Below are 12,079 nucleotides of genomic sequence, written 5' to 3' on the forward strand. Positions count from 1 at the left end.
CACGAACTGAATTGTGTGCAGGAAAGTGAACGTTTCGTGTTTTAATGCAGTACGGAGTCAACGAAGTGGCTACGACGAATTGCTTCTCTACAGAACATAATTTCCTATATTTTTCGGTTTCAACAATTGTATTTTTTTCAGTCAAAAACATGTGCAGTATACAGTTAATAATTCAGCGTTAAAGTACGCAAATGTCGGCCGCCTAAGCACGTGGACAAAGCTTTAATCTTTGGAGGCGGCGGACTTTCTAAACGCGTGTGTTGGCAAGCCTTTTACCCACGAATGGATGTCAGAGTGCATGGTGTAAGTTTTGTGAACACGTTTTTCGAGTGAGTGTATTGTAAAGTGTGTGTAGGGTTTGTGGGTCAGTGTTAAATTGTAGGCGCAACTGTGTGCAGGAAGTGAAAATCGATACGGGACATTCTGTGGTACGTATTATACACGAATTGCATAACCATACTGTAAACACATTTTTGTCTGTGATTGTACTGCACATCGCGTTTATGTTGTATTTAAGTGTGTCCCTAGCTTTAATTTATCCAGAAATATGATATTTTGCTTTGTTCGAACATAACACATGACTAAAGCTTGTAACTTCATCCTTGCGCTGCTGTGTTGTGTTACGCAAAGGACACTCACGCTGTCTCTCAAATTCTTGGTGCGGGGAACGTACTTTTCTGTTCCCTAATGCTTGTAATTATTTAAGTAATTACTCGTGCAATGGAGGTTCCCGTAGTATGTTCCTTATTGTAACACCAACCCTTAAGGTAGTACTTTCTGCTCTTGCAGACGACAAGCCAGGAATAACGGCACCTCAACTCGAATGTGTCAGTTCCATTCCCACTTTTACCCAGGATGATTTAAAACAATTGCACGATGTGAAAATGCCAGAGATTATTGTACTGAGGAAGCCCATCAGCCGTGTTAGGTTGCATAATCGTGCTTTTTTTTTTTTTTAATAATGTTTAAAATAATGATCCACTTAATTGTTTGTGTTGCAATGGCTGTTGGTGAAAAGATGGTCTATAAAATAGTTTTATCCTGACAATATTTATCACATGCACAGTGTCGTTATTACGAAAGCAGAATGTGAAACTGTTTTCTTAGATGTAGGAGGGAAGAGGAAGCAATTTTGTTCTTAAGCCTAATTGACTCTTAGGATTTCAGATAGCTAGGGTCACCTTGTGATAATGTTCCATAGATATGAGTCATATATACAAGAATGTACATATATCAGAAATTTTGGCTATACATTAGATTAAATTTGTTTCAGTAGATCTGCAGTGAGGAGAGCCTCTTAGATGTAGAACAGGAGATGAAAACAAGAATACACAAGGGGGGGAGGGGACTTTTCACAAAACAGGCAAATGTTCAACACACTGAGGAGTATATGATAAATCTTGTTACTGTAACAATGTTTCATTAAATATAAAACCCATTTTACAACATTTATTTAAAATGATAACCTTACTGCACTGACTCTGTACAAAAGTGAGTGCTTACTACTACATTCAATATTTCATATTAGTAATACACACAAACCAGTTGGTTCAATAAGAAATTAAACAGTGGAGTAGGAATTGGAGACTAATAAATGCTTTAGGCACTTCTTAAACGGAACTTCATCACTAATTCAACTTTTTTTTCATTGAGGCTGGCAAGTTATTGAAGATATGTTCTCGATAATTGACACCTTTCTGGACCAAAGTAAGTGACTTAAAATCTTTGTCAGGATTACTTTTTTCTTGTAATATTTTTTACATGAACTAAGCTGTTGGTTTGAATGACGAATTTTATTATGGAATAAATATATTACAAAGCATCATTTAATAACCCCAGTTCTCTAAACTTACTCTGTAGGGTGTTCTTGAGTAGTCACCACAAATAATTTTTATTACATGTTTTTGGACTCATAAAACGTTAGTTTGGTTTGAGGAGTTATCACAAAAAATAATTGCACACGGCACCTAATGAAAGTAAGCATGGTATGCCAGCTTTGATATTTTTATATCACCTATGTCTGACAACATTCACATTGCAAATAGAGAGCAACTCTGTGGTATGCTCATCCAAGTTACATTTATCATCATGCTTCAATCCCAAGAATGTAACGCTGCCAACTTCTTCTACCTGTTTGCTGTCACATTTTAGGCATAGCCTGGTGAGAAGCCTCTTAAAAGTTCTGAACGGCATGTAGTACTTTTTCACAGGTTAATGACAAAAGATAGCCTAGGATACAGTTATTAATGTCTAGGAAAGTTTCAATAACTGATCTTTCTGGTACTAAATTTGACCTGCTGTTTACTACAATTTTTTCTGTCATCAATAAACAAAAAGTACTTGGCATAGTTGGATTATTTATTTATCTATGTACCCATCTCTATATTCATCCAAGGATCATCTCACAATGATATGATTTGTCAAGGTAATGCAGTGTTCACTGTAGGGCAAAATGTAACATGCAGCATTCTTTAAGATGATAGGACATGTAGCCTACGGGATAAGGACAGGTGGTTGGCTGCAATGCCTGATAGCTTAGTACCTCTCTCTTTCCCAGGGAGATCAGAGTAGAAGCTTTTATTGGTACTGCCAGTATTGTAATTTATCTGCACACATCGTTCTTTGTTCTGAAATATGTTAGGATTTCTAGAACATTTGTGGCTTTTTACTGTGCCCTAGTTAAGTTTTCTTGTATTGAATCTGTGACTTATAGAATCAAATTCCATGGAGCAGTCAAGCAGTAAACCAATAATTTATGTACTGCTTCTGCTGCATAAGCTTCAAAATTTGCTATTTTGTTTCTTTGATCTGCACTTCTTAAAATAAATTGTGTCACGACTAGTGTCCTCTTTTTCTCTCTAAGATTTACTGTTTTACCTCTTCACACAGAGTTTGTCATATTTTAGATATGTGAAAGGTTATAGTAATATAGTGGTAATTCCCAGGATCTTTTGTAACTCCAGCTTCAAACCTGGGGGCCCTACCTTAACTTACCTTTTTGAAGCATTCTGGAAGTATTACTTCCACTATTATTTAATTTAGCCTACATGAAAAGTCAATGGTTGCATCAACCAGTGACTACAGTATTTAATTATTCTAGCAGATACACAGTAATTCAGTGTTTTTATTTTTAAGAATATTAATTGTTATTGCACTCTGCGTTTAATTTGTTGGGAACATGAAGTCATTTATCACTCTGGGGATGTTGTTTGAACTTTTTACTGTTGTCCTTTTAATTTAATTTTTACTACTGTAACATAATGCTGATTAAAATTATTGTTGACTTCATTTGGATCTCTGTATCCCTTCACTTCCTCTTGCAATATCATGTTAACACTACCTGCTCTACTTTGACTATTGTACCTTCTTTTATTTGGGTCACATTGTCTTAGAGGTGTTATTTGAAGTAGTGATTTAGTTTGGTAAAATCTAGTGCCTGATATCTCCAGCATTAGGAGACAGAACATTTGGCACAGATAATGCCTTACACCACATCTGATGCCTGTATACCAAAAGTCACCCAGGATAGCTTTAGTTTCTCTTACCAATGTACTATACATTTTTTTCTTTACTTTGTAACCATTATGACTAGCATGCGAGTTACTTATTTGGTAATTTTCATGTGTAAGAATTCTTCCCTGAACTAGAAAGTTGTGGTTGCAATCCATTTCTCACTATAATTCCTGGTTATGATTGTATGGACAACTGGCCAAGTTATATTTATGTAATAACATAAAGTTTAGTTTAAATATTCCCAGGTCTCCTCTGTATTTTTAGCTGGCTACATTTTATTAGTTTTTCAAATTTTAATAATGCTTCTAGTCTGCTTTAAATTTACTTCCTTACTTAATAAAACACACATACCTCAATCAATATTAAACTTCCCACCACAAGGTGGTGTTGGATCCAAGATGTCTTGTTTGTTGTTGTTTGCACAGGAGACAGCGCTAGTGTGTGCTTAGTGTGTTATGCACGTAAACCAGGTGCACCTTATTTATGAAGGGAATAACAGTTCTTTTAGTTCAGTGTTATACAAGACACCGCCTTGTGACTTGTCCTGATATTCTGCCTTGTGGCAGGAAAGTTAGGTAACAAAATTGTAGTAGTAAAACAGAACTGAGTTTTAACGTAGTGGCAAGTGCCTGAGATATTAGAAATAAACTCTCGCTTGAGTTTTGGATTGTAGATTGACCATAGATGAATGACAGTATGGGATCACGAACAATTAAATTAGTATTGCCATTGCAGTCCACAGAATCATGAAAATATTTAATGTACAGCCTTAATAATCAGTTTCCATATATTTAATAATATAGTTTCTTGTGTTATCTTTAAATTGATAAATGGTGTTATGTAAGGGGCATTCAAAAAGAAACGAGCCAGAGGCATAATTACGGAAACCAGTACCTGTATGTTAGAAGTATTGATCCTGGCTGTTGAGACACTTGTCCCACTTTTACACATGGTGGGGAATGGCTGTCTCATAGCTGGGGCTACAGTGTTAACCAGTTCCGCATGTACAGCTGGACCTCGTCGTCCGAGATGAATTGTTTGCCCCTCAGAGCCTTTTGAAGGGGTCCAAAAATAGCGTAATGACAGGGAGAGAGGTTCAGACAGTATGGAGGATGGCCTAGAACCTCAGGTTTGAATTTCTGCAGGAGTGCCGCGACTGTGTTGGCCGTATGAGGTTTTGCATTGTTGTGGAGCAGAATGACCCCATGGGTGAGATTGCCTGGTTGTTTTCATTTGGTCACTTCGCGAAGGGTGGTCAAGGTTTGCGAGTAACACTGGGCGTTCACTGTTATCCCATGCTGCAGGAAGTGAATCAGAAGGAATGAATTTTTGGTCCCCTTAAAAAGACTCTGAGTGGTCAAACGATTCACCTCGGACGACGACATCCAGCTTTGTGTGCGGAACTGGTTAACATCTCAGCCCTAGGAATTTTATGAGAAACCATTAACTGCCTTGTGTCACAGTGGGACAAGTGTCTCAATAGCCAGGGTCAATACTTCTAACATACAGGTACTGGTTTCCGTAATTATGTCTCTGGCTCGTTTCTTTTTGAACGCCCCTTATATATTGATGCCAATAGAAAAGTGCAGGATGATTATAATGAATTTCAGTGAAATTTTAAATATTTTTATTTTACAGAACAAATATGCCAAGAAGCAAAGCTACAGAAGAAACCGATAAACTTACAAGAATTGCTATTGTAACAGCTGATAAGTGCAAGCCTAAACGCTGTCGTCAAGAATGCAAGAAGTCATGTCCTGTTGTGCGAATGGGGAAATTATGTATTGAGGTGACATCCAATGACAAAATTGCATCAATTTCTGAAGAATTATGTATTGGGTGTGGAATCTGTGTAAAGGTATGACGTAAGTAAGGATTAAGAATAATTTGTTAGTGATTTTATATCTGTAGTTGTGCTTTACCGTAGGGTTGTCATAAGCCATAGGTAACTTTCTGAAAGATAAAATTTTGCTGTTCCTGCTCACTAATCCTGTTTAAATCTACAACAAAAAGTACGTGAAAATCTGTGATCAGTTGGTCATCTGCTGGGTGACCCCTAATTGCCTGATAGTGGAAAATGTGTATGGTTTAATTTGGTTCAAAAGTGGTATCATCTTCCACATCTCTGCCACTTCCTGTTTTTATTTGAAGAGACGTATCGTGGAGACACACAAATGCCACCTCAAATAAGTAAATTGCACCACTTTTATAGAAACTGTGATTTTATTTACAACTTCTACTGTCAGAAAACATGAACAAACATTTCTTCAGAAGTAATTTTCTACCATGCAGTTTCTGTTGGAGTGTATTTTAGTGATTTTTCTTCCTCATCTTTCAGTTTTTTACCCACATCAGCTGTGGGTCAGTCATCCTATTGCTGTTGTAGCACCAAGTAATGCTTATCCTCTTACCTTTTTTCATGTGTTCAGATTATCTGAATGACCTATGTCAAGTAGTCTTCCATATTCCCCTTAAAAATATCGTATTTTGTTTTTTCCATGTCTTAAGTTCTTGCTGAGTTTCTGTAAACCATTCCATTTATCCTATTTGGAATAACTCATCAACCCTGCTACAAGTAGTAGCTGTTTTAGGAATTAGTGCTTTCTACAAGAAAAAACTCTTTGAATACACATTGTGTTGTTTTCCATTGTTGGAATCTTTGACTCCTGGGTTGTAGAATAATATGTTTAAAATCAACCTGTATGAGGGTAATTTGGTTCCAGTTTTGTTTGTAAACCTACTCCACAGGAGAAATGTAAAAATGATTTCTTTGTGTGGTGAGCTACCAGGAGAAGCTGATGTCATTTTATAAGTCTAAGAAGACTGTTACAGAAGACTCTTTGCACCTGCTGCACAAATGGTTTGAAACACTAATTGAAAATTCATTAAGGCATCATATTTGCTTAAAACACAAGGAAATGCAGCATGTTAAATATAGATATTATAAAATGATTTCTTTGTGTGGTGAGCTACCAGGAGAAGCTGATGTCATTTTATAAGTCTAAGAAGACTGTTACAGAAGACTCTTTGCACCTGCTGCACAAATGGTTTGAAACACTAATTGAAAATTCACTAAGGCATCATATTTGCTTAAAACACAAGGAAATGCAGCATGTTAAATATAGATATTATAAAATGATTTCTTTGTGTGGTGAGCTACCAGGAGAAGCTGATGTCATTTTATAAGTCTAAGAAGACTGTTACAGAAGACTCTTTGCACCTGCTGCACAAATGGTTTGAAACACTAATTGAAAATTCATTAAGGCATCATATTTGCTTAAAACACAAGGAAATGCAGCATGTTAAATATAGATATTATAAAATGATTTCTTTGTGTGGTGAGCTACCAGGAGAAGCTGATGTCATTTTATAAGTCTAAGAAGACTGTTACAGAAGACTCTTTGCACCTGCTGCACAAATGGTTTGAAACACTAATTGAAAATTCACTAAGGCATCATATTTGCTTAAAACACAAGGAAATGCAGCATGTTAAATATAGATATTATAAAATGATTTCTTTGTGTGGTGAGCTACCAGGAGAAGCTGATGTCATTTTATAAGTCTAAGAAGACTGTTACAGAAGACTCTTTGCACCTGCTGCACAAATGGTTTGAAACACTAATTGAAAATTCATTAAGGCATCATATTTGCTTAAAACACAAGGAAATGCAGCATGTTAAATATAGATATTATAAAATGATTTCTTTGTGTGGTGAGCTACCAGGAGAAGCTGATGTCATTTTATAAGTCTAAGAAGACTGTTACAGAAGACTCTTTGCACCTGCTGCACAAATGGTTTGAAACACTAATTGAAAATTCACTAAGGCATCATATTTGCTTAAAACACAAGGAAATGCAGCATGTTAAATATAGATATTATAAAATGATTTCTTTGTGTGGTGAGCTACCAGGAGAAGCTGATGTCATTTTATAAGTCTAAGAAGACTGTTACAGAAGACTCTTTGCACCTGCTGCACAAATGGTTTGAAACACTAATTGAAAATTCATTAAGGCATCATATTTGCTTAAAACACAAGGAAATGCAGCATGTTAAATATAGATGTTATAAAATGATTTCTTTGTGTGGTGAGCTACCAGGAGCAGCTGATGTCATTTTATAAGTCTAAGAAGACTGTTACAGAAGACTCTTTGCACCTGCTGCACAAATGGTTTGAAACACTAATTGAAAATTCATTAAGGCATCATATTTGCTTAAAACACAAGGAAATGCAGCATGTTAAATATAGATATTATAAAATGATTTCTTTGTGTGGTGAGCTACCAGGAGAAGCTGATGTCATTTTATAAGTCTAAGAAGACTGTTACAGAAGACTCTTTGCACCTGCTGCACAAATGGTTTGAAACACTAATTGAAAATTCACTAAGGCATCATATTTGCTTAAAACACAAGGAAATGCAGCATGTTAAATATAGATATTATAAAATGATTTCTTTGTGTGGTGAGCTACCAGGAGAAGCTGATGTCATTTTATAAGTCTAAGAAGACTGTTACAGAAGACTCTTTTCACCTGCTGCACAAATGGTTTGAAACACTAATTGAAAACTCATTAAGGCATCATATTTGCTTAAAACACAAGGAAATGCAGCATGTTAAATATAGATATTATAAAATGATTTCTTTGTGTGGTGAGCTACCAGGAGAAGCTGATGTCATTTTATAAGTCTAAGAAGACTGTTACAGAAGACTCTTTGCACCTGCAGCACAAATGGTTTGAAACACTAATTGAAAATTCATTCAGGCATCATATTTGCTTAAAACACAAGGACATGCAGCATGTTAAATATAGATATTATAAAATGATTTCTTTGTGTGGTGAGCTACCAGGAGAAGCTGATGTCATTTTATAAGTCTAAGAAGACTGTTACAGAAGACTCTTTGCACCTGCTGCACAAATGGTTTGAAACACTAATTGAAAATTCATTAAGGCATCATATTTGCTTAAAACACAAGGAAATGCAGCATGTTAAATATAGATGTTATAAAATGATTTCTTTGTGTGGTGAGCTACCAGGAGCAGCTGATGTCATTTTATAAGTCTAAGAAGACTGTTACAGAAGACTCTTTTCACCTGCTGCACAAATGGTTTGAAACACTAATTGAAAATTCATTAAGGCATCATATTTGCTTAAAACACAAGGAAATGCAGCATGTTAAATATAGATATTATAAAATGATTTCTTTGTGTGGTGAGCTACCAGGAGAAGCTGATGTCATTTTATAAGTCTAAGAAGACTGTTACAGAAGACTCTTTGCACCTGCTGCACAAATGGTTTGAAACACTAATTGTAAATTCATTAAGGCATCATATTTGCTTAAAACACAAGGAAATGCAGCATGTTAAATATAGATATTATAAAATGATTTCTTTGTGTGGTGAGCTACCAGGAGAAGCTGATGTCATTTTATAAGTCTAAGAAGACTGTTACAGAAGACTCTTTGCACCTGCTGCACAAATGGTTTGAAACACTAATTGAAAATTCATTAAGGCATCATATTTGCTTAAAACACAAGGAAATGCAGCATGTTAAATATAGATATTATAAAATGATTTCTTTGTGTGGTGAGCTACCAGGAGAAGCTGATGTCATTTTATAAGTCTAAGAAGACTGTTACAGAAGACTCTTTTCACCTGCTGCACAAATGGTTTGAAACACTAATTGAAAATTCATTAAGGCATCATATTTGCTTAAAACACAAGGAAATGCAGCATGTTAAATATAGATATTATAAAATGATTTCTTTGTGTGGTGAGCTACCAGGAGAAGCTGATGTCATTTTATAAGTCTAAGAAGACTGTTACAGAAGACTCTTTGCACCTGCTGCACAAATGGTTTGAAACACTAATTGAAAATTCATTAAGGCATCATATTTGCTTAAAACACAAGGAAATGCAGCATGTTAAATATAGATATTATAAAATGATTTCTTTGTGTGGTGAGCTACCAGGAGAAGCTGATGTCATTTTATAAGTCTAAGAAGACTGTTACAGAAGACTCTTTGCACCTGCTGCACAAATGGTTTGAAACACTAATTGAAAATTCATTAAGGCATCATATTTGCTTAAAACACAAGGAAATGCAGCATGTTAAATATAGATATTATAAAATGATTTCTTTGTGTGGTGAGCTACCAGGAGAAGCTGATGTCATTTTATAAGTCTAAGAAGACTGTTACAGAAGACTCTTTGCACCTGCTGCACAAATGGTTTGAAACACTAATTGAAAATTCATTAAGGCATCATATTTGCTTAAAACACAAGGAAATGCAGCATGTTAAATATAGATATTATAAAAGAGAGGAAATAAACATAAAACAAATCTAATTACAGTATTTTTTTCAATATATATGAAAAATCGTATGGTAACATTTACATGGAAAAAAATTTAGTGCAGGGGCCATTCCTGCTGCCTTAGCCGCCCCCCCCCCCCCCCCCCACTCCTGTTACATTGGCTGAGCAACACAAAATCACATACTCCTGGAAACAGATTACATGTAAATTAAATAAGTAATAATATTAATGATAATAATAATAACAACCCAGCTAAATATCGCACCATAACATGCCTACCAACAATATACAAAATATTAACTTCAGTCATTACACAGAAGTTAATGACACACAAAAAAACAGAACAAAATTATAAACGAATGACAAATAGGCTGCTGCAAAGGAGCATGAGGATGTAAAGAGCAACTGATAATAGATGCAGAGGTGACATATCAAGCTATAACTAAACAAAGGTCACTACACTATGCATTCATTGATTACCAAAAAGCTTTTGATAGTGTACCCCACTCATGGTTACTTCAAATATTGGAAATATACAAAGTAGATCCTAAATTGATACAGTTCCTAAACGTAGTAATGAAAAATTGGAAAACCACACTTAATATCCAAACAAATTCAAATAATACCACACCACAGCCAATACAGATTAAGCGTGGAATATACCAAGGAGACTCATTAATTCCTTTCTGGTTCTGCCTTGCTCTGAACCCACTATCCAACATGCTAAATAATACAAATTATGGATACAATATTACTGGAACATACCCACGCAAAATCACACATCCGCTATACATGGATGATCTAAAACTACTGGCAGCAACAAATCAACAACTCAACCAATTACTAAAGGTAACAGAAGTATTCAGCAATGATATAAATATGGCTTTTGGGACAGACAAATGTAAGAAAAATAGCATAGTCATGGGAAAACACACTAAACAAGAAGATCACATATTGGATAACCACAGCAACTGCATAAAAGTGATGGAAAAAACAGATGCCTATAAATATCTAGGATACAGACAATAAATAGGAATAGATAATACAAATATTAAAGAAGAACTAAAAGAAAAATATAGACAAAGACTAATAAAAATACGGAAAACATAATTTGCAACAAGAAGCAAAACAAAAGCTATAAATACTTATGCTGTACCAATATTGACCTACTCATTTGGAGTAGTGAAATGGAGTAACACAGACCTAGAAGCACTCGATACACTTACACGATCACAATGCCACAAATATAGAATACATCACATACACTCAGCAACAGAAAGATTCACATAAGGAAGAAAGAAGGGGATTTATCGATATAAAAAACCTACATTATGGACAGGTAGACAATTTAAGAAAATTCTTTATAGAACGAGCAGAAACTAGCAAAGTACACAAAGCAATCACTCATATAAATACATCGGCTACACCATTGCAATTTCAGAACCACTTCTACAACTCTTTAGATCACATAACATAAGCGATACGAAGAAAGTAAATTGGAAAAAGAAAACACTACATGGCAAGCACCCGTATCATCTAACACAGCCACACATCGATCAAGACGCATCCAACACATGGCTAAGAAAAGGCAATATATACAGTGAGACGGAAGGATTCATGATTGCGATACAGGATCAAACAATAAACACCAGATATTACAGCAAGCATATTATTAAACATCCCAATACCACAACAGATAAATGCAGACTTTGCAAACAACAAATAGAAACAGTAGACCACATCACAAGCATATGTACAATACTAGCAAATACAGAATACACCAGAAGACATGACAATGTAGCAAAAATAAGACATCAACAACATGCCATACAACATAAACTAATAAAACAACACGTTCTCACATACAAGTATGCACCAGAAAATGTACTGGAGAATGATGAATACAAATTATACTGGAACAGAACCATTATGACAGATAAAACACCACCATAACAAACCTGACATCATACTCACCAATAAAAAGAAGAAATTAACACAACTAATCGAAATATCCATACCCAACACAACAAATATACAGAAGAAAACAGGAGAAAAAATTGAAAAATACATCCAACTGGTTGAGGAACTCAAGGACATGTGGCATCAGGATAAAGTTGACATTATACGAATTGTACTATCAACTACATGAGTCATACCACACAATATCCACCAGTACATCAACGCAATACAGCTACATCCAAACGTATATATACAACTACTGAATTCTGTAATTATTGATACATGTTCAATTACCC

At 35.2% G+C, this 12,079-nt stretch overlaps 1 protein-coding gene across 1 annotated transcript in view; it reads left to right on the plus strand.

Moving 5' to 3' along the window:
• Positions 1-254: 254 nt before the first annotated feature.
• LOC124555087 (protein Pixie) overlaps positions 255-12,079 on the plus strand; it is a 62,825-nt gene continuing 51,000 nt past the window's right edge. The window contains exons 1-2 of the mRNA XM_047128881.1: positions 255-428; positions 5,152-5,371. Coding sequence (XP_046984837.1) covers positions 5,159-5,371 — 213 coding nt within the window. The 5' untranslated portion in view covers positions 255-428; positions 5,152-5,158. The remainder of the gene's footprint in view (positions 429-5,151; positions 5,372-12,079) is intronic.

Source organism: Schistocerca americana, chromosome X (assembly GCF_021461395.2).
Source record: "Schistocerca americana isolate TAMUIC-IGC-003095 chromosome X, iqSchAmer2.1, whole genome shotgun sequence".
Taxonomy (NCBI): Eukaryota; Metazoa; Arthropoda; class Insecta; order Orthoptera; family Acrididae; genus Schistocerca; species Schistocerca americana.